Here is a 24,839-nt window from a genome sequence, read left to right as displayed (position 1 = left end):
GTCAAAGACATGAAAAAGGACCAGTCAGAAATTAAGCATACACTAACTGAAATAAAGAATAATTTACAAGGATTCAACAGTAGAGGATTCTGAGAATCAAATCAAGGATTTGGAATATGAGGAAGCAAAAACAGCCAATCAGAAGAGCAAAAAGAAAAAAGAATCCAAAAATATGAAGATAGTGTAACAACTTCAAGTATACCAACATTTGAATTATGGGGGTGCCAGAAAGAGAAGAGAGAGAGCAAGATATTGAAAACCTATTTGAAGAAATAGTGACAGAAAACTTCCCCTACCTGCTGAAAGAAATAGATACACAAGTATAGGAAGCGCAGAGAGTCCCAAAACAAAGGGGAACCCAAACTGGTCCACACCAAGCACATCATAATTAAAATGCCAAAGATTAAACACAAAGAGAGAATCTTAAAAGCAGCAAGAAAAAATCAGTTAGTTACCTACCAGGGAGTGCCCATTTGATTGTTAGCTGATTTCTCAACAGAGACTTTGTAGGCCAGAAGGGAATGGCAAGAAATATTCAAAGTGATGATGAGCAAGGACCTACAACCAAGATTACTCTACCCAGCAAAGCTATCATTTAGAATTGAAGGTCAGATAAAGAGCTTCACAGACAAGAAAAAGCAAAAGGAGTTTACCACCACCAAACCAGTATTACATGAAATATTGAAGGGTATTCTTTAAAAAGAGAAAGAAGAATTAAAAGAAAAGAAGGAAGAGGGGGAGGAGGAGGAGGAAGAAAAGGGAAAAACAATAAAAATATGAAAAATAAAATGGCAATAAATACATATCTATCAACAATTGAATCTAAAAATCAAAATAAACTAACAAGATATCAAATGAACAAAATAAACTGGTGAATAAAATAGAACCAGAGGCATGGAAACATGGAACAGAATGAGGACTCTCAGAGGGAAGGGTGAAGCGGGGGAGGGAGAGAGATTAACCAAAGAACTTATATGTATACTAGTCGCCCAGTGCACGAAATTTGTGCACAGAGGGAGGGGTTCCCTCAGCCCAGCCTGCAGCCTCTCCAACTGAGGACGCCTTGGGGGACATCCTTCTCGCAATCTGGGACCACTGACTCCTAACTGCTCACCTGCCTGCCTTCCTGATTGCCCCTAACCACTCTGCCTGCCTGCCTGATTGCCCCTAACTGCCTCTGCTTGCCTGCCTGATCACCCCTAATAGCCCTCTCCTGCTGGCCTGATCTCACCCCCAATAGCCCACCCCTGCCAGCCTGATCTCGCCCCCAACTTCCCTCCCCTGCCAACCTGGTTGCTCCCAATGGCCCTCCTCTGCCGGCATGATCTCACCCCTAACTCCCCTCCCCTGCAGGCCCGGTTTCCCCAACTGCCCTCCCCTGCCGGCCTGATATCGCCCCCAACAGCCCTCTCCTGCCGGCCTGATCTTGCCCCCAACTGCCCTCCCCTGCAGGCCTGATCTCGCCCCCAACTTCCCTCCTTTGCTGGCCAATTTGGTTCTGATTGGTCAGTTCCTATGCCAGTCAGTGTCAAAAGCTCCACCTCCTAGACAGCCATTGGTTCTTCACAGCACCCACATTTGGTTCTGATTGGTCGGTTTCTATGCCAGTCAGCATCAAAAGCTCCACCTCCTAGGCAGCCATTTGCTCCTCGTAGCACCCAAATTCTGTTCTGATTGGTCAGTTCCTATGCCAGTCAGCATCTCTGGGCCTATCAACGGGGCCTGATCAGAAAGGCGGAGCTGATCAGCAGCCCAGGTGGAGGCCTGGAGAGAAATGGAGGTGTGGCTGCTGGCCAGATTGGGAGAGAAAGAGAGAGGCAAGTGCTGATCAAAAGCTGCCACAGAGGCAACAGATCAGTCCCTGTTTCTCTCTTCAGGCCTCTCTCTGGCCCTGATTCGCAGCCCCCTCAGCAGTCAGTGCTGGGGCACCACACCTGCAGGGGAAGCAGTCAGCACTGGGTTGCCAAGGCAACCCAGTGCTGACTGCAGGACTGACTTCTGGTTGGTCAGCCTCCGACCCAGGGTTTTTATATATTAGGATATGCTTTACCTATGGACACAGACAATAGGGTGGTGAAGCCTTGGGGCAGGGCAGAACCAGTTGGAGGTGGGCAATGGAGGGAAAAGAAGGGGGGCATATATAACATTCTCTCAACAATAAAGATTTTTAAAATTAATAATAAAATTATATTTTACACAGAGTAAAAATAAATAAAACTGAACACTATGACTAAGCAGAGAATCAATATTTTAGGACAGTTTATAAGATATTTTAGACCTAAGGATTCCAAAAATAGTATGAATTAGGACTATGTAGGTATGAATAGGATCAGATCTGTGCAAAGACAAAACTGTTTAAAATTTATAGAAGTTAGAGGAGTCTTGACAGAGTGAACTGGTAGAGATTCAATTTTTAAATAATTTATTTCAAGCATAGTTTCATTGTTCTTTAGGAATTTTAACTTAATGTTATTTTGGGAATTTTGTTTATAAGTATAAATTAATGTTAATAATCACTCTAGTTACCAGTAGAGGAGAGAAATATAAAGGAGTTATTATACCTATAGTATTAGTGGATTTTGCCTATAGTATTACTGGGCAGATATTATCACAAGAAACTCCAAGGTACTGGCCAAACTTTTTTCAAGTAATTAATTACCTTAAGTGAGAACTAAGGACCAGAGAGTCTAAACTAAACTGTATAATTACTGAACATATTGAACATATGTAAATGAAGAATGGCAACACATTATCTAAAAAGATCAGGAATAATGTTTGTGAATCTTCTCTAGTTCTTCAGGATCAAGAATAAGACCAAGAAAAGAAAAAAACAAATCTGTGGGCAAAAGGAAATAATGTTTTTCATTTGCTTATATTTCCAAATGGCCTCAAATAAAATCTCTGAACTATTAAAACAAATCAAGAAACTAAAAAACCAAAAGTTGAATATTTACTTAGGAATTTGAGGCTAATCTGTGTTCCTAGATTTAAGATTAGTTTTAAATAGAAAAAAAAAGGTTTCATGAAACAGAAATGTTAATAACATGGGCATATCCAGGAATTGGTATTAGAATAACCTTATTAAACACTTTCTAGAAAAGGGAGAATAATGTATTATCTCTAATTTACAATTACCAGTAATATCATTTCTTCATAAAAGTAGAAGTCTCCAACTGGTAGAAATATCATTGGAGGCTTTCAATAGGAATGCCAGATCATTGCCAGCACACCTCTGGACACAGGAGTGCTATTTTGTAAACAGAATGATGAATATAATCCTACTCCTTTATGATGAATATAACTCACCCCAATGTTGTATGGCCTGAAAATATAGAAGTGAGGTGAGACTCAACCACTCTTTGAGACTCTCAAGCAGGAGTTTTTAACTTGAGATCTAGAATGATTCCAGGGGTCAGCGAACCCTCTGAAATTGTGTACAACACTGTATGTGTACCTTCGTGAAGCAACCTGTTCTCACAGGATTCTAAAACTCTTATGGGCCAACACTGTAAGATATCCATATCCCATCATGTCATTAGAAATGAGATAAATTATTAAAATTCACATAATTGGGCATTATTCTAACCACTGGCACACACTTTTCCACCAGGAGATAGATTTTAAATTCAGTAATCATGTGACTATTATTTACAACAAATAGAAGAAAAAAATTAAAAAATTTACCTGCAAGATTATCAATTTCTTTTTCCTGTAGCAGACTGACTGCATCATCATCTCCTTCCAGCATAAGTTCTGTCTCTGCATTCTGATTCACTATTGCTTGACTTCTGAATGTTTTCTTGGACTTCACCACATCTTCTTCAGTGCCTAGTCACAAGTGAAATACAATAATTTAGGTCATTGTGATTGTTTTGTTTTCAGTGAGTATTAGACATAATCTATTATTTTTCATAATTATATGCTGCATTTACACATTACTCTACAACTATAGAGCACTTTTACATTCTTTATCTTGTTCAGTCTTCTAAATAATTGTGAGAAAGATGGTGTAATCTACTACCCTTGTTTTACAGATGAGGCAACAGGCTGACAAAGCTACTTGTCTATAGAGAAACCTAGGAGTTGGCTGGTGGTAGAGAAAGGCAACTTGGGTTTCTAAGATCACTGCACTTTCTATCAAAAATCTATATCTCACTAAAAACTCAGTTTTCTGATCCATTAAATCACACAATTTTACATAATTATACCTTTGTGCGAATTAGGTAATCAACTGGACAGATCTTTTAAAAATATAAATAGGTATGAAGAAAATAAGAAAGCATTCACATCTGAAGGAAGATATGGTTGTTATTGGGAAGCTATAGAAAGGTGGAGTTAGGAATAATGCAGACATAAAATGTACTTCACAATAGCTATTTCTTTAGCAATTAATAAAATAATGGTTTTCTAAAGTGATATCCTGACTTTGTTACATAAAATAGTATAAATGGCCAAAATCAAAATACACAAAAATAAGTCAGAAAAATGCAAATATAGCAAAGTTTACCTAGCATTAACAGGTCAATCAATATGAAGGTTAAAAATTAAAATGCATTTGAAACTCTCATGGATTTGACTGCTTAACAAATATTTCAATATTTTCACTCAAACACCTTCTTTGGCAGGTGTCAATGAATCTAAAATTACCTGAATTTCAAGTAAATTATATATGTGAAATATCTCTACTTCATATCAGTGTATTAGGATGTAGGCTTTAAGGAGCAGCATTAACTGAGAAAACACTGCCACATCTTATTTGGTGGACATATTCCTGAAAATGGAAGCTTAACAAATCACTCCTATATGGTGTTGTTTTATCATAATTCTAGGGAATGTTATATTGTGTACACATGCAATTACTCTCCAAGTCCTGTCATACCTTTGGTCAAAATTCTCTTCGTTTAACAATTAATAATATTTTTGGTCGATTTTCCCAAGCCCAATAGAGGACTTCTAACAACAGTCCTTTAAAACCTGTTAATATCCGCTCCACCATTTTCTTAGAAGTATGCACTGTGAAACTTGCACTATAAAACACTATTAGCCTTTTTCTGCAGCTTGCACTTCTTTTTGTCAGCAATTCAAAGCCAATACTGTTTGCTAAAACATTAACAAATTGACTCAAAAGTAGCCCATCGAGGAGTAAAAACACATGTTGAGGAACACAGTCATGTCACAATAGCACTGTAGAGTGTCATTGGCTGAGAGGTACAGTCTGTCATCCTAGCTCTTGCTGGATAGTAGTATTTAGAGAGCATGATTAAAATATAGCTTAACAGTATAAAGTAATTGATTGTTAAATATATATTTTGATAAATACTTCAGAGACAAAAAGCATCAATGCTACACTGGGGGCAAGGGGAATTAAATGGGTTATACCAGTATGTGCATTCTTCTTTCACTGGCCCATATACAATTCTTATTTTTGGAATAAAATCTGAGGATTGATTGCTGAATGGTCCAAAACCCTATCTCAATTTTATTTGGTTTTATTTGCAATAAAGCCAGAACAACAGTAATCTTCTTGGTGTTGCTATCTATATAATGTATTTGCTTCTCTGGTAGTAACTTAATTGTAGAAATCCAGAGCTTGTATCATCTGAGAACAAAAAAGGCAAATCCAATGATTATTAACCAAGAAGTCTCTCTTGAGGTCTTTATTGCCATATTTTTACTAGACATCTTCACCTGGATTTTCTTAATTCCACATTTTCCTAACTGAACAAATCATCTCCTGCTCCTCTACCTCCTCCTATTTTCATCAACCCACTTACTGAAGCCACAAATGTAGAATTTATCCTGCAAGGTGACTGCCACTGTCCTGGCTCAAGCCATCATCATTTGGCCTAGAGGTCTTCCGTAGCCCCCTCATTCACACCATCCTCCATGCTCCTGTCAGTGTGATTACTGTCCAACACAACTAAGGTGAGGATAATTCGCTGCTTAATATGGTTTATTAACTTCTTCAATCAACAGCACTGAGTGCAACGATTATACTTTTAGGATAAAGTCTAAACTCCTTAGCATGACTAATCAAGGTCTTTTATCTGCTTAATATCAATTTTGCATTATCTTTTCTTACTCCCCCATAAGCAATACTGGGCCATTTATAGCTTCCAAAATATGTCCTGCTTTCTCAGACCCCTTTACCTGTGCTAATATTATTTCCTCTGTATATTATGTTCCTTCCTTCTTCCTTTGTTTGGCTAATTCCTACTTGACCTTCAAAACTCACCTCCTTCAGGTACCTTTCCTAACTAACCCCTTTGTACTTTCACAATTTACACAGAACTCAGCCACACTATATAGGTGCTGTTTTGTTTTTCTTCTCCACTACATTATAGACTACTTTCTTCCTTTTTTAAAAACTTTTATTAATACCTATTTTATGCTGAATTTACCTCTGAGCCATAAGATTTTGTTTCTTCAGTTTCTTCTGGTATACCTTTTTCTTCTGTGCAAGTTCCTCTTCTAATTTAGGAACAATCTGCACTTTTTCAGTAAGGATCCTCTCAATGTGGCAGGGAGAGCTCATGTGTGGGTCAATCCACTCATAGGATCCATAAGTTCTGTGCTGCATCTTAGGAGCTTTGCTCAATGACCAAAGAATCTACATTTAGACCCTTAAACTCGGCATTACTCTGCATTTTTCAGCATGTGTAGCAAAAATTCAACACTCTTTTGGGGACACTGAATTTGTGTCCATCCCCATTGTTTGGCCTGGGACCACCTACCAATTCCACTATTATAAGAACAGAATGGCACACATTCTTCAGATATGTGGTGGCTTTTCTCAGATACATTCCCTTGATGGCCTAGGCAGTTACTTGAGTGATCTTAAAGTGAACATGAAGATTTGAACCTCTTGATTAGCATAAATTTGTGGATTTTGGGGGGCCAAATGAATAATGAACCATTTTCAGAAGTCACCTCAGGCAGTTTATGGGAAGAGGCCATTATAGACTGATTTCTGCGGCTTCAGTGCCTGACACCAAGCAGGTGTGTCACAAACATTTGCTGAACTGAAGTTCAAGTCTACCACCACGTGTTCCATTCTCTAATTTTTTTTCCCGAGCATTTTCTTTTTTTTTCATTTAAATCTTTGTTGTTCAGATTATTACAGTTGTTCCTCTTTTTTCCCCCCATAGCTCCTCTCCACCCGGTTCCCACCCCCCCTCCGCCCTCAACCCCCCCACTGTCCTCATCCATAGGTGCACGATTATTGTCCAGTCTCTTCCCGCATTCCCCACACCCCTTTCCCCCACAAGAATAGTCAGTCCATTCCCTTTCTATGCCCCTGATTCTATTATAATCACCAGTTCATTCTGTTCATCAGATTATTTATTCACTTGATTTTTAGATTCACTTGTTGATAGATGTGTATTTGTTGTTCATAATTTGTATCTTTACCTTTTTCTTCTTCCTCTTCTTAAAGGATACCTTTCAGCATTTCATATAATACTGGTTTGGTGGTGATGAACTCCTTTAGCTTTTCCTTATCTGTGAAGCTCTTTATCTGACCTTCAATTCTGAATGATAGCTTTGCTGGATAAAGTAATCTTGGTTGTAGGTTCTTGCTATTCATCACTTTGAATATTTCTTGCCACTCCCTTCTGGCCTGCAAAGTTTCTGTTGAGAAATCAGCTGACAGTCGTATGGGTACTCCCTTATAGGTAACTGACTTTTTTTCTCTTGCTGCTTTTAAGATTCTCTCTTTGTCTTTTGCTCTTGGCATTTTAATTATGATGTGTCTTGGTGTGGTCCTCTTTGGATTCCTTTTGTTTGGGGTTCTCTGCGCTTCCTGGACTTGTAAGTCTATTTCTTTCACCAGGTAGGGGAAGTTTTCTGTCATTATTTCTTCAAATAGGTTTTCAATATCTTGCTCTCTCTCATCTTCTGGTACCCCTATAATTCTGATGTTGGTACGTTTGAAGCTGTCCCAGAGGCTCCTTACACTATCTTCGTATTTTTGGGTTCTTTTTTCATTTTGCTTTTCCGGTTGGGTGTTTCTCGCTTCTTCGCATTTCGAATCTTTGACTTGATTCTTGCGCTCCTCTGGTCTGCTGTTGGGAGTCTGTATAATATTCTTTATTTCAGTCAGTGTATGCTTACTTTCTAGATGGTCCTTTATCACACCATCGAGGGTCTCATTAGATTTCCTGTACATCTCATCAAGTTTATCGACAGACTCTAGAAGCCTCTTGAGAGACCTCAAAAGTGTGGTTCTGAACTCAATATCCTCCCTTGATAGTTTTGTCCTGTTTCTTTGTCTCCGCATTTTTTACGCTTTCTTTTTCTTTGTCTCCGCATTTTGGCTGCTTCCCTGTGTTGATAGAGTGGCTTTGTGTGCTAGGTATCTTATAGGGCCCAGTGGCTCAGCCTCCCCAATTACCTGAGGTGGACACTCTTGGTGCACCCCTTTGTGGGCTTTGTGCACAGTCTTGTTGTAGTTAAGCCTTGATTGTTGTAGGTATCACTGGGAGGAATTGACCTCCAGGCCAATTGGCTGTGAGAATCAGCCGTGGTTATGGTGGAAGAACTTCTGTGCTGAAGACACCCATATGGGGCAAGACTTGCTTCAGTGGGGCTTTGGTGCTCACTGAGTCTGCCCCCTGAGTATGTCCCTTATGGATCTGAGAAGTTGTATTCTGGATGGTCCCACTCTGACCACTGGGTACACTGGCTCTTGGATCTAAGGAGGTGCTAATTTAGCCTCTGCCTGAGGCTACCCAGCAGGAGCTACGAAGAGATCTGCGGATTCCCCTTCCTTGTTTGGGGTTTGGAGGTGCCCAAATAAGGCCCAGCTGTGAAGCAATGCAAGCTCCTGTGGGGACTTGGGCCTTCTTTTGGAAGTTCTGGGTCTGTCTGGCCCAGCTGCAGTTTGTTAGGTAATTTTCAGATTGCAAAGGGCCAGGGCATTCATATGCAAAAGCCTCTGCCTCAGCTTGGGTGGGGCGGGGTCTCAGGGAACCAACAGGGCAGAGCAAGCAGCTATGGCTGATCCTCAGCCCTGCCCTAAGGGGCCCCGCATCTCAGTGTCCCGGTAATTGCTGCAAGCACCTTTGAGAGAAAGCCGCCCTCGAGTTCTGAGTTCTGCCCGCTGCCAGACAGTCCAGTTTCTCCCTGTATGAGTCTGGGTCCCCAGAGACTCACCCGGAACTGGAGTTCAGAGCAGTCGGGGGCTTGTGACTCCCTCCCAATTCAAAGAGACAGCCGCATCCTCAGTTGTCAGCCCTTGCCGCCTGTGCCTTCGTACCTCTGCACTTCCGCACCGCCTCTGAATCTCAGTGTGCTTTTCTCTTTCCTTCTAGTTGTAGAATTTCCACTCAGCCAGCCTTCCTGTGGTTCTGGATGATGTCCGTTTTGTCTTTTAGTTGTATTTTTGAATTTGCTGTGGGAGGCAGCAATTTCCGGTGTTTACCTATGCCGCCATCTTGGTTTCTCCTCTAATTTTTTAAGGTAGGTTTTTGTGTTCTTTCCCTTATGCTGCCACCACACCTCATAAATCCTGCTACTGTGGAAGTTAGTGGTATTGTAATTGTTTGCTTGTTATGCCCACATAGCCTGGAAGCTCTTGATGATTCTCAGTCCTTAGTGCACTGCCTGGCACCAAACAAGTCCTGATAAATATTGAATAAGTGAATAAACTGAGACATAAAAGTTACCTCTGGCTATTTCTTAATCTGAAGATCCCAGGATATCTCAGAGATTCTTGGTCTTTTGACTTCAGATTGGGGGAAAATTCAAGAATCTATGTATTTACACAAAAGGGAATTTGTTTCTTTATGTAAAATAGTAAAAAAAGGCATTTATATACAAGTCAGCTTAATAAAGCAAGTTTTTCCTTGTATCATAACCATGTGTAATCTTTGTCATTAAAAATATTTACATAACTCATGTTATTAAAAATAAAACCAACCAATAAAAAATGAAGGCGAGCTCTGAAATGTATATTAAGCGTTTACGTTGACCCCCTCTAGTTTAAATCCATAAAACAAATATGTCTTTAAAAATATATAGCAAACTAATCCATATCAAAACATTGAACTTATCATCCATGTTGAAGTGTTATCAGTTTGCAGCTCAGTAAACTTCCTGATTTTTATGGTACTGCAGCAAACATTTATCTAAATTAAAGTGTATGAAGTACAAAAGTGCTTTTCAATCACAATATCCTTTTTGAATTAGAGCTTCATTCATCAAAATTACAGGCAAAATGAGGTAAGGTCTCAGAGGGCTGTCTCATTACAAGGCTTATAAACACTGTCCTTAGAAAGAATTGGTTTAACACCCAACAAATCAAAATCTGATTGGGAAGATAATTTATTTGAGATCATCTATCTTTAGAAGACATGTTGGACTGAGTGCACTTCTTGGCCTTTTTAGCCATTCATCAAGAAATTAACAAGCGAGTACCACAAACCACCAGAATGCCTTAGATTTGAAAATGTGAATTATGTGTAAAGGTGGATAGGGTATACATATAACATTGTTTATATTTAGCTTTTATATGCTTAAAGTGAGATAAAAGCAATATTTTAGCTTTTACTAGTATATGCTTATTTTCTAAGGAAACTTTAAAATGCCATAAAATTTGTAAGGTTTCAGAATTTTAAAAATGCCACCATATTATAGATTAATGAAGCCAGATGCAAAATTGCACTTATTTTATTTTCCACATCATGTTACAAATAAATATAGGAAAGCACTGGATACCCATTAGATTTTTCAGTAAAATATATTATGCTTGAAGCTCTGTATGAGAAAATGCTATCTAATATAGAATACTACATTATATGAATCTACATAAAGCTCCTCTTTCGTAAAAATTCTCTTAATAAACAAGGACCCATGTGAAACAAAGTATATTTTAAAAGTGAAATAACAAGAGAACTAAAAAAATCTAGTACTGTCACTATACACTAGCATTATTACTACTATAATTGTATTATAGTCATTTAAAATACCTCTGTTGTTATTTTAAATAAGTATAAGTTAAAATATAGAAATAACAAACTAGAGACATTAACTCATCCTTATAATATTCAAAGAGAATATCTATAAGCAAAGTCTGGACAACAAAAGTAAAGAAAGTATTTTATTTATATGTCCATCATGTCTTTTTCCATTGATAAATATAAACAGTTCATGTAAACAAAAATGCTACATAGTAGTCATTTTCTCTTTAAGGAATATTTTTATAGTCAACTTTAAAACATCTATACTAATAAAGAAAAAATTATTTTATAACAAAAGGTAAGCCATAAATTATATATAGGGTGTCCCCCCAAAATATATACACACACTTTGAATAATTTTAAAGACAGGGTTTATTAAAATATCTTTTATTTTCAAAATTGAGCTATCAGCTGTTAAAGTGTGTATACATTTTTTGGCGGACACCCTGTATGTGTGGCTAATGCACAAAGAGAAAAATAGAATAAACCCATAATAGTTGGGATTAATCTTCTTCTTTACACCATGCTGTTATAACACTGTTTATAACAATGCAATGCAATATAAGCCTTCAGCTTCTCCACTAGATTGGATACTCCCTGCAGACAGCACATAGACAGGTGCCATAAGGTGTTTGTGAAATTGAAAATAGCATACATTAAAAATTGTCCTCCCCCAATAATTATATTATCCATTTAAAAATATGATTAAATAAAATTAAATAAGCATAAATGTATTTGACATTCAGTTTTAGTTTTGTATATGGGTATCTTAAGAATATAAAAACTCTTAATATCTTGGGTATTTGAAGGGAAAGAATTGCTTTCTCAACAAAGTTGATACCAAAATTTTATTTACATGTAATGCATTTAATCCATACTTCTCTTCCATCATGGGAAGGAGACATACAGGATAAAAATTTATCTAAATCTAAGATGTCAGGAAATTCTATAGTTTCCAAACATCTGGAAACCAGTTCACAAGATGACAATCTTTTCTGAACAAGTTCTTTATAATATCTACCATTTTATAATATATTTTGGCTTTTAAAAAGTGTTTTGACAAATTTATCCCTATACGGTATAAGATAAAATGCTAAACTTCATTTTCAAACCTACTTTCTTTTAGAAGTATTAGTGACATATGAATACTTTGGAAAATTTTAAAGATAAATTTTTCTCATTAAAACTAAAATCAGAGCAATAAATACCTTTACAGCACAGTACTTTTAGTAACTCTAATGATATTATTTAATTTTAATTAAAAGGAAAGGATTTTAAGATCAATATACCTTTCAACTAATTGCATTAGACATGGTGACATGGTCTCATCTATCTATCAATATATATATAAGGCTAAGTGACCGACCGTACGTACGTCCAACCATCCGACCATCCATCCAGCCGGTACATACGACGCACACTGGCAATCTATAATAATCTATAATAATAAGAGCGTAATATGCTAATTAGACCGGACAACTGAACGACCTTCCAGATGAAGCCGGGGCTGTGAGGGCCAAGCCCCTAGCACAAATTTCATGCATCGGGCCTCTAGTTTAAAAATAAATGTTGACTCATGCATGTGAGATACATATAAAGCTCTTGCTGTTGCCAATTGCACATGTGTGTTTTGATCTGTCATTGTCAATTGTAAATTTGTTTGACACTTCTATTATAGAGAAAGGGCGAATAGCAATATTAAAATATTTCCTCTAATTAACTTCCTTTCAATGTGCACGAATCCATGCACCAGGCCACCAGTGCATTAATATGTATGGATCTATCTATTTACTGAGAAGTTTACAATTTTGAACATTTCAAAAAGAAAAAAATGGTTAATATTATATTAAGAAATCCATCACTACAAAATGTTTTATGCCAAACTTAAAGTGAGATAAAAGCAGCAGATGCATACATAGAGCACACTGTACTGTAACAACTGCTTACTAAAAAGTAAATACTTTTATTTGTAAATAATTTAAATTCAAAATTAAATGTTGTGTTGGACTTTGTAGTATAGGCATAGTACTTCCTTTTTAAAGAAACATCTACGTATATAAAGAGCCAGGGGCCGTCACATCCGAAACAACTGAACGGATGACCAAACAGGCTGAGTGGGGTGACAAGGCCAGCAGGGGTGTTAGTGAGGGACAACCAAACAACTGAGCAGCAGGTTGCGTGGGGTGACCAGGCTGGCAGGGGGGTTAGTGAGGGATGACCAAATGACTGAACAGCAGGCTATGTGGGGCAACCAGGCCAGCAGGGGGGGGGGGCAGTGAGGGGCAACCAAACAGCAGGCTGCGTGGGGTGACCAGGCCGGCAGGTGTGGCCGTTGGGGGAGACCAGGCCGGCAGGAGGGGCAACCAGGCCAGAAGAAGGGGCAATGAGGGGCGACCAGACCAGCAGAGGCGGGCAGTGAGGGGCAACCAGGCTGGCAGTGGGGGCATCTGGGGGCAACCAGGCCAACAGGGGGCAGTTGGGGGTGACCAGGCAAGCAGGGGGGCCAGTGAGGGGCGACCAGGCCAGCGGGGGGGGGGGCAGTTGGGAGAGACCAGGCCAGCAGGCAGAGACAGTTAGGGGCAATCAAGCAGGCAGGCAGGTGAGCAGTTAGGAGCCAGCAGTCCTGGATTGTGAGAAGGATGTCCGACTGCCGGTTTAGGGATCGGGCCTAAACCGGCAGTCAGACATCCTCCAAGGGGTCCCGGATTGGAGAGGGTGCAGGCTGGGCTGAGGGGACCCCCCCTGCATGAATTTCATGCACCGGGCCTCTAGTAAATAATAAAGACACAAAAGGACAAACCTATTGAATGATGACTAAAGACTAAAACAATCATTTTCTTTATAGAACAGGATTAAAAACCAAATAGATATTGCAGTAGAAAAATCCTAATAATAAAAACTGTTAGTAATACTGAGTGAAAAACACTATTAGAAAGAATGACTAGAAGTCTCAAGTATTTTTTTTTTCCTCTGTTATACCTGATGCTGAGCCAGGAGCTTTACTCACTTTATCAACAAAATCATTTGATGAAAGCAAGTATTTCTATAAATGAAGTAGACTTTCTATTCAAATAGTTACTATTTGTTGTTTCAAACACACTTTAAGTAAAAATCTAAGTAGTTATTGATTAAATTTAATAAATATAGATTAAAAATCTGGACAATTTAGACATCAAGTTCCTGTTTTCTTACTTGTGGGTATTTTAGGTTGAATGCTTTGGATTTAACCGTAACTCCCACTTCAATTCATTTTATATTAACAGAGAATATAGTGAATTATCCAAAATAGATATTATCTAAACTACCATAAAATTAAAAACCTAGGACCTAAACTGCTTTAAATTTATAGTAAACTTGATTCAGAAATGGTAATCCTTACCTGAATCAGTAACTAATGCTACTTATATAGTCCATTTTAGCACATCATATATCACATCAAATTAGAGTACAGCATCATTTATGTTTTTACCAATGAGAAACTTGTATAGACTTTTGTTTGCTTTTAACTAGACATAGACATTACGTCTGCAGAAGGGCTTTCCTCTGAAAAGCTTGAGGAAAATATTTCAGTGATATAGTAAACATGTAGCACTAGCAATATGGGCACTAATTAAGATGAAATATTCTTATAAATTATTCTCAGTAGTAAATTCTTATTCAGATTAGTTATGCTTGTAAATAATTTACAAGACTATAAGAAATTTTTTAAAATGGCTACCTAACATCAACAGTTATTGTTCAGTGGAAAAGGACATCAAGGACACTTGCAAGTAAAAGAACTGGATCAATATTAACGTGATTTTCATTTCATGCTTCCTCAACTCCAGTAAGCTGACAATATACTCTGATTATGTGAACTGCCTCAGAGTAACACAGAAAAGGTTATTAGAGCAAGAGTTGGAAATGGAATGCACTTTTTATATTGACAGGCCTGCTAATAGAGTATACTGATTTTCAAAGACATGCAATGCATTTTTATAATTTGGGTCTGACAGCAAAAACGGAATTTAATTTATTCCTAATTCAAAATATTCATACATAAGCAATATTTCTTAGAGAAGACCAACAAAGCAGATATTCATAAACAGCATTTTTAAACTGAAAAATGCAATTAAAAAGGTGCAGGAAACTATTATTCAATTTAAGTGCAGTACTATATAAGTATGAAATGCTAACTTAATAATCTTCTTAATGGAGTGAAAGTAGAAAACTGCATTCTGTGCTTTTTAAAGGAAATTTGATAAACCATATTTTAAGAATATACATGATGGTAAATATAGATTATACATTTTTTAAAGTGAATATTACTTAATGTGGTTTTAAATATTTTAAGTAGAATTTCATTATATTAAAAATCACACAGCACACAACTTCTAGAAAAATGCTAAAACATATAGAAAACTTTGCTCAATTTAGAACCTCAAAGAGCTGAGATGATGCATTATTCATTTTTGCGATTGAGCACATAGCATAGTGTTTGGTCCTTATGTTACAATATACTTCGAAAAAGACTAGCATGAAATAAATACATCAAGAATGATAAAGACAGCTATATTTACATGGTTGTCTATCAGTGATCCCCTTTTCCTCCTTTTAAATTTTTTTGGATTTTTTTTAAATTTTCTAATATGAGCATGTTTGTTGTCAGGAAGAAAGGGAGACAGGGAAGGAAGGGAAGGGAGAAAAGAAGGGGGAAAAGATAGAGAAACAACAACAAAGGAAAGAAACCTTGCAAAGAGTCAAGAGGGGTAGCTGACAGATGAATAGCAGAATGAAAGGAAGAAAGTTTTGGCAACTCTTGGAATGAAAGAAAAGATGAACTGGACAACTTGAATGAGGGCTGAGCGGGTGGAGTAGACATCCTCTAGCAATAGGTGGCATTAACCTGGTGAATGATGCTTGAATTTTCTTTTAAAAACCTGTTGCAAAATTCATTATGGAAAATTTATTTTAAAACCCTGGGAAATGGGGGTAGGAGATGTTTTGGATAGGTAAGTAAATTACTCAGAGACATGGAAAAAATAGGTAATTAACAAAAAATTTTCTCCACTTACAAAAAAATGGAAAAGCAGAGATATAGGTTATTTAAAGCATTTTAAAAGCACCAAAAACATTTTAAAATGTGTTTTGTTTTAATATATTTTTATTGACTTCAGAGAGGAAGGGAGAGGGAGAAGATAGAGATAGAAACATCAGTGATGAGAATCATTGATTGGCTGCCTCCTGCATGTCCCCCACTGGGGATCAAGCCTGCAACCTGGGCATGTGCCCTTGGCCAGAATGGAACCCAGGACCTTTCTGTCTGCAGGCTGATGCTCTATCTTCTGAGACAAACTGGCTAGGGCATTTGGGGAAAAAAGGAGACATATGTACTACTATTTGTAATACTTTAAATAACAAAATAAAATTTAAAAAATAAAAATGTGTTTTTCTAAATGACACAGAATGCACACCCTATAAATGACTCTAAGATAAATGTATTGATATACCTTTATAGATAATAGGCTATTGGAGTAGGTCAAAATGTAACAGGTAAATGTAGTCAGGAAATGTTCAATAATGCTTTTGCAGTTTAAAAAAATTCCAAGTTATCTACAGTAATACACTGCATGAGAATGATATTTAAATTGAATTTTTGCTGGATCTGCCATTTTATTAACTAGCATATTACTTAATTTCTATGGTTTATCATCCTCCCACATAAAAATCCTCTAATGGCTCTACTTTACAAATACCTTCACAATATGACTCCAAACAGCCTTCTTAGTTTTATCTTCATACAATCTCCCCACATTGTCCTCTGTTTCATCACACAGCACCATTTTCCAATCCCTCTACATCTTATGTTAGCTTGTGCAGTCCCTTTCTCCACATTTCCACCCTCCCAGTTATCAGCTTGAGATGATCTCCATTCATCTTTTCAAGTCTAGCTAGAATTTATTTCTTCAGTTAAACAGCCCCCTTCACTGAGCTCACACAACATTTTTAATACATCTTGATAATATATTTATCATGTTGTGTAATAATTATTTATAAATGCAATGGTGTGTATACATTATAAAAAATTAGTCTAAAAATATAAGCATGATTATAATTCCATGCCACCCAGCAATAAATCCATTAATATAATTTTATCAGTTCCTTATCTTTAACAGCTTTTGATGCTCTAAGTGGAATAAAGTACAGACAGAATTATACTTCAGAATTTGAAAATACCATACTCAATAAACCTATTCCATAGAAATCATATCCTTCAATGCTGCTACTGAAAATGATGAATGACTGTGGGTTAAATACTGTGTATAAACCTTATATCAATCACTTATCAATTAAAAATAGCAACTAAATTGCATAAAATTATATTAATGTGGATGCTCTAAGTGGAATAGATAGAAAATACAGGGTTGGGCAAAAATAGGTTTACAGTTGTGAGTCCATGAAACAAAGTTTATTCTTGTATTCTTATTTCTTAATTATTGTATTATTTTCCAGACAAACAACTGTCAACCTACTTTTGCCCCACTGTGTATAATTCCTGTTCTTATTGGGCTTCTTTTGTACAAGAATATGAAACATCTAAAGTTAAAACGTATTCTGAAATCTTTACAAAGTAACCTGTTGCCAATTGCAAAATATTGAGGCTATTTAAAGTAGTAAGTTAGGCCTTTTTATACCTCTATGTCTTGGTAATTACTGTTATTACCCCTGCCCTTCCCTGCTCACCTCGTAAATTCCTAATATTCTCTCAAGATACTTCGTAAGTAATGACTTCTTTGAAGTTGATTCTGACCTACTCACTAGACTAAGAGTTAGTCACTATCTTCCCAATGCTCTTTTATGAACTACTACCTTCCTCTAACATAACCGTTTCTTTCTTTCCACTACACCAGGAGTTTTTAACCTTACTACTACTGGGATTTGGGGTTGGAGTTTTGTTGTTGTGTTTGTTCTGGGGGAGCTGTCCTGTGCATTCATGGTCTATAACCATTAGATGTCAGTACCACACCCTGACTTTCACCCGCACTGGGAAGCATTACACTAAACTATGTGCTATTGAAAGGTAGAAACTGTTTCTTAGTCTCTGAGTCCAGCATCTAGCAGATGAAAGGCATGTAAAAAATAATCAATAAATGCTTTTATTTATTCATTTCTATTTTCATTATTTTTATTGAATTTATTGGGGTTACTTTGACTCACAAAACCATACAGGTTTCAAGTGTACAACTCGTTAAACATCATCTACACCCTACACTGTGTGCTCATTGTCCCAAGCAAAGTTTCTTTCCATCCCATTTTCATCCCTTTTGCCCACCTCCACCTAACCAACACCCTTTCGCTCTAGCTATCACCACAATGGTGTCTGTGTCTATGCATTCTGTATATATTTTTCAACTAATCTCATCACCTTCTTTCATCCAGTCTTTTAGACACCCACCCATCCCTCAGACACTTCTCCAAAGAGGACATTCAGATAGTCAACAGACATAGGAAAAAATGCTGAATGTAACTAATTATCAGAGAGATGCAAATTAAAACCACAATGAGGTATCACCTCACACATGACAGAATGGCTACTATCAATAAAACAACAAACAAGTACTGGCCAGAATGTGGAGAAAAGGGAACCTTGTGCACTATTAGTGGAAAAAAAAATGCTTTTAAATGAATAAAATCACTTAATTCCTCTGAATCTGTTTAAAGCCCTGCAATCTGAAGTTTCAACATAAAAACAGAAGAGCTGTTAAACCTTTTGATATAAAAATGCTACACAAAATCTGTGAAAGGTATTTTATAAGCATTTTTGTAACAGTATTATATAATCTGTTTTGGTTATTTTAAGCGATTATAAAAACCACAGGATGAAGGCCATGGTATTAAAATATGTGAGCCTGTACTCTCCACCTCCCACAACCACATCAAAATTACAACTTAAATACAGAACAACCATCATTCAGAACCACCTGAAAGCTGGATGAGTGGAAGTTCTACAACTAAAGAAGAAGAAAGCACATTGAGACTAGCAGGAGATGCAGAGGTGCAAGATGGGCTGCTCCGACAGCCATGTGTGCTGTTTTTTTAACTGGAAGGGAGATCGTCTCTGGAGAGGCCACTCATGAGAAGCTAGGGATCCCAGTCCCACACCAGACCCCCAGTCCAGGATTCCAGACCTGGGAAGAGAAGTCCCCTCAACTACAGGCTGTAAAAACCAGCGGGGATTGTGGTAGTATGACATGGAGGCTGCTGTAGACCCAGGTGTACCATTTAAAGGGCCCACACATGAACTTACTCAGACTACCAGCAATGGGCAGCTTTGGGGGACCCAGACCCATAGGAAGAGGAGCTGGGTTGTCTGGCATCTGGGCAGGAAATCAGGGGCAGCTTTCTTCCAGACAGAGGTGCTCACAGGGATAATTATTCCCCTGATGAAAACTCCGCTTTTGCAGGGCTGACTGGCAGACATATCTGAGTCTCCATCAGATATGCTTGCTCCACCTTGGGGATTTCCTGAGTCCCCGGCCCATCCAATTTGCAGTCCCAACCAAGCTGTTTGCAGCAGCTTTTCCATATGAATGGACTGTTCTGGCTCAGGCTTCAGACTTTGCTAAAATCTCTCAGGCAAGCTGCAGCTGGTGACAGCATACCCCAAACCTATCAATAAAAGGCCCAAGACTTGACTTTAGCCAGTTCGGCTCAGTGGACAGAGCATAGGGATAGAGTGTTGGCCTGTGGACTGAAGGGTCCCAGGTTAAATTCTGGTCAAGGACACATACCTCAGTTGCAGGCTCTTCCCCTGCCTGGGCCCTGGTTGGGGCTCGTGCAGGAGGCAACCAATTGATGTGTTTCTCTCACATCAATATTTCGCTCTGTCTTTTCTGTTCTCTTTCAATGGAAAAAAATACCCTCAAGTGAGGTTTAAAACAAAAGAAAACAAAACAAAAAAAAAGCCCAAGACCTGGCACTAGCACCAGCCTGCCTTGCTTCACAGCTGGACCTAACCTGGGCACCTCAAAGACCAATACAAATAGCAAATAGCAGTCTGCAGATCCCTCTATAACTTCTGCTGGGTAGCCCCAGGCAGTGGCTGACTTTGCACCTCCCTGGAGGCCCTAGAGCCAGTACACCAGTGGACAGCTTCAAAACATAGCAGACTACAACTCTACACATCCACAAGAGACACCAAAGCCCTACTGAAGCAAGTGGTGCTCCATAAGGGTGTCTCCTGCACAGCAGCTCTGCCACTGTAGTACCAGCTGGTCCTCACAGGCAATTGGCCTGGAGGTCAATTCCTCCCAGTGACACCAACAGCAATCAAGGCTCAACTATAAGACTGTGCACACAGTCCACACAAGGGCACATCTAGAGTGCCCATTTCAGGTGACTGGGGAGACTAAGCCACTGGGCCCTACAGGACACCTACTACACAAGGCCACTCTACCAATTCCAGGAGACATAGCAGCTCTATGTAATACATAGAAACAAACACAAGGAAGCAGCCAAAATGTGGAGACAAAGAAACATGTCACAAATGAAAGAAATGGAAGCAAGCAAACTACTGGATACAGAGTTCAAAACCATGGTTATAGGGTTACTCAAGGATTTTCATGCAACTTTCAAGGATCTTAGTGAGAATGTCAAAGACATGAAAAAGGACCAGTCAGAAATTAAGCATACACTAACTGAAATAAAGAATAATTTATAAGGATTCAATAGTAGAGTAGAGGATTCTGAAAATCAAATCAAGGATTTGGAATATGAGGAAGCAAAAACAGCCAATCAGAAGAGCAAAAAGAAAAAAGAATCCAAAAATATGAAGATAGTGTAACAACTTCAAGTATACCAACATTTGAATTATGGGGGTGCCAGAAAGAGAAGAGAGAGAGCAAGATATTGAAAACCTATTTGAAGAAATAATGACAGAAAACTTCCCCTACCTGCTGAAAGAAATAGATACACAAGTATAGGAAGTGCAGAGAGTCCCAAAACAAAGGGGAACTCAAACTGGTCCACACCAAGCACATCATAATTAAAATGCCAAAGATTAAACACAAAGAGAGAATCTTAAAAGCAGCAAGAAAAAATCAGTTAGTTACCTACCAGGGAGTGCCCATTTGATTGTTAGCTTATTTCTCAACAGAGACTTTGTAGGCCAGAAGGGAATGGCAAGAAATATTCAAAGTGATGAAAAGTAAGGACCTACAACCAAAATTACTCTATCCAGAAAAACTATCATTTAGAATTGAAGGTCAGATAAAGAGCTTCACAGACAAGCAAAAGTTAAAGGGGTTCATCACCATAAACCAGCATTACACAAAATGTTGAAGAGTATTCTTTAAACAGTGGAAGAAGAAAGAAAAAGAAGAAGGAAGAGGAGGAGGAGGAGGAAAAAAAGAAGAGATAAAAAGTATGAATAATAAAATGGCAACAAATACATGTCTATCAACAATCAAATCTAAAATAAAAATAAATGAACAAGAAATATAATGAACAAATAAACTGGTGAATAAAATAGAATCAGAGGCATGGAGGCATGGAATAGACTGAGGAATCTCAGAGGGAAGGGAAGAGGGAGGGAAGAAATTAACCAAATATCTTACCTAAAGACACAGACAATAGGGTGGTGAAGGAGCGAGGTGGGGACCAGGTGAAGGGGCACCATGGAGGGAAAAAAGAGGGACATCTGTAATGAAATGAAATATGTGACACTGGTACCAAAAAAAGCTGTCTTGTCTTTCTCTCCCTCTCTTTTAAAAAATTTACACCATTAACATTTCAAAATTTACACCATTAACATTTCAAAAAATCATTTAAACCATAATCAGATGATCTATTCATTATAGATATGGAGAGTCAATTAATAATGCACCAACTAAAATGGACTTATCAATGACCAATAATAAGACATTTGCTAGGGTCTCTACATAATACAAACAATAGGTTATTGGGTTAAAAAATAAAATCACTTTTCTCAGATAGAACTGTAAACTCTTTAAAAACTAAACCAGAAAAAAATATGAAGTCAGATAATTTAATGCTTCTTTTTCAACAACTGGATTATTGCATTAGTATTTTTTTATTCTGAGTGCTTTTCTTATTTCTTGATGACTGCAAGTAACAAATTACAGTAGTCATACATATACCATCAAAACTAATTTAATTCCAGATTCATTACAGAGCTGCTTTTTATTCATCAAGTTTAAATCTTGGTGGCTTCACAGGCTTAAATAAATCAGGTGTTGAGCAGGCGCATCTCTGAGGAACCTAAGGATGTTCTCATTTGCAGTTCTCAGCATATCTTATTATTTATTGCCAAAGAAATAACTGATTAACTTTGTCATCTTTGCTCCATGTTATTTTTTCCTCTGGCTGAAGCAATCTGTCCTCTTTTGTGATCATTGATCAGACCTATTTAAGATGTTGTCTTTGATCACAGCCATGGGGAGCTTGTCATCTTAGGCTTTGATGAAACGTTGTTCTACTATAATTTTATGGAAGGGAAAGAATCTGAAATGATCATTGACAATCAACAAAGATGAGCAAACTTACTAAGATTTTGTACTTTTCTTTGACAGCATAATCAGTAAGCATCAGAAGTGCACTAAAAGTTAACTAGTACAGGTTTTGTTTAAACATACAAATATGTAATATACAAAACACTCCTTTTTCAATCATTTCCTTGCTAGCTAATCTTTCCTGAAGAAAAAAAACACCTTGTAGGTCAGAAGATGAATTTATGAGTTTTGAAATATTTTCCTTATATTCATCCATTGTTGTGGTCTGATAAATTCTTGGTAATCATTTAAATTTGCACTTGTATGAGATTTTGCTATTAGAAAACACCTAAAAAGCACAGTCAATACATATAACACTAGGACATTAAACACCAGGAAAAAAATTACATGCCTCTAGATTTTTATTAATCTCATTTCAACACCAGAGACTGAAAGTATATCAAATCACTCCAAATCTCTTGCACATGACACCTCATCAATTATTCAACTCATTAGTATTACTAAGAAGCATGAAAAACTCCATCAGTGTTACGGATGTTTTCCAACTGAAAAAGGTCAACCAAAAGTTCTAATAATGAAATCAAAAGAAAAGCTTTACAAAGTAAATATGAAATAAAAGTACTGTCCTTATGTTTTTTTGAAAATATATCCAATTGTGATTATTTGCTCATTTAAAAGAAATTTAACTATTTGTTTTGTGGCTCAAAATAAATTGCCTGAAGAGAATGTTAAGAAATCCAAATTATGGCTAATTACATCATCCATCACATGAGAGTCCAACTATAATTTAATCTAAAATATTTGACTGATTCAATAAAGGGAAAAAAAATAAAAATAAAATAAAATATTTGACTGATTGTAAGAAATCAAATAATTAAAATATTTTTAATAAAACATTAAGTCTGCTAATTCAGTCTCAGTTACATTATATTACTACTAGAGGCCCAGTGCATCAATTCATGCACCAGTGGCGTCCCTCGACCTGGCCTGCGGGATTGGGCCGAAACCGGCTCTCTGACATCCTCTGAGGGGTCCTGGATTGCAAGAGGGTGCAGGCCAGGCCGAGGGACCCCACCAGTGCACGATCAGGGCCAAGGAGGAATGTGGGAGGTTGGCCAGCCGGGGAGGGACCGCAGGAGGGCTCCAGGGTGTGTCCGCCCATCTCCTTCAGTCCTGATCAGCCGGACCCCAGCAGCAAGCTAACCTACCGATTGACTGTGTGCCTCCTGGTGGTCAGTGCACATCATAGCAAGCGGTTGAGTGGCCTCAGCCTATCATTAGCATATTACGCTTTGATTGGTTGAACGGACGACCAAACACTTAGCATATAAGGCTTTTATTATATAGGATAGGCTCACATTCTTAAAACATAGTGTACTACAGGAACAGATAGACCTGACCAGTGTTCAAATACCAGGGATTGCTTTGATGACCATGTAAATAATCCCTACTTAAGTAATTAAGGTTATTCCCTCAACTTGTACAATTTTAAAATTCTGAAAACTTTGATCAGTATTTCAAATACTTCTAGCCTACTGAAAGTTCCTTCATAAAATATTCTTTTGTTTCTAAAACATTTTTGCCACAATATAGATTAATATAAAAATATTTTGACCAAAGGTTACAGCTGAGTTTCTATTTTAAAGATAGGATTTATAGGAAAACTAAGATACTGTAATTATTTAATACAGAGGAAGAAATAAATTGTATTTCAATTTGTTCTTGAAGCTTTTCCAAAATTTGTAGGTTTGTGCTATAATTATACCCTTTACCTATGTCTACACAAACCGAAATATTCAATCATTTGGATGTTAGTCTAACACACCGCCAGAATTTAAGATACTTAAACACAAATTTAAAAAAAAGATATTTAAACACATTTACATGTTTAATGGCAGGCAGAGGGGCCAGATGAAGGGCTGAGTTTCTTTACTTTTATATGAATGTTCTTAAAATATGTGAATATAAAAGCTTTCTTTAAAATATAGAAAAAGTCTTCAAATAAGTTTTTCAACATCTATGTTTTTAAAAATGTGTTTTTATTAATTTTAGAGAGAGAGAAAAAGGAAGAGGGAGACAGAGAGCAACATCAATTGGCTGCCTCCTACATACTCCCTACTGGGCATGCTCCCTGACCAGGAATGAAACCAGTGACCTTTTTCTGGGTGCATGGAAGTTGCTCAATTCCTGAGCCACACCTGCCAGGGTTCAACATCTATTTTTATTAGATGAAGTACTTTGTAGTAATTACTGACATTTCCTATTTCTTTTGCAGAAATATTTTGTACACAGGTTAGAAGGCAGAGTTTGAAAAAATGTACAATACATTTTCCTCTTGGTGGTTTGTAATTCTTTCTTCTGTTTATATGTC

The 24,839-nt window shown here is 37.5% G+C and overlaps 1 protein-coding gene across 4 annotated transcripts in view; it reads right to left on the bottom strand.

Annotated features, from left to right (window-relative positions):
• Positions 1 to 24,839, bottom strand: part of NBEA (neurobeachin) — a 776,030-nt gene that overhangs the window by 322,851 nt on the left and 428,340 nt on the right. For all 4 annotated transcript variants that reach the window (XM_005883142.2, XM_014530733.1, XM_014530734.1 and 1 more), the window contains one exon: positions 3,685 to 3,828. In XM_005883142.2, coding sequence (XP_005883204.1) covers positions 3,685 to 3,828 — 144 coding nt within the window. The remainder of the gene's footprint in view (positions 1 to 3,684; positions 3,829 to 24,839) is intronic.

The sequence above is a fragment of the Myotis brandtii genome, unplaced genomic scaffold (assembly GCF_000412655.1).
Source record: "Myotis brandtii unplaced genomic scaffold, ASM41265v1 scaffold77, whole genome shotgun sequence".
Classification (NCBI taxonomy): Eukaryota; Metazoa; Chordata; class Mammalia; order Chiroptera; family Vespertilionidae; genus Myotis; species Myotis brandtii.
This window is presented reverse-complemented; position numbering and strand designations above follow the sequence as displayed.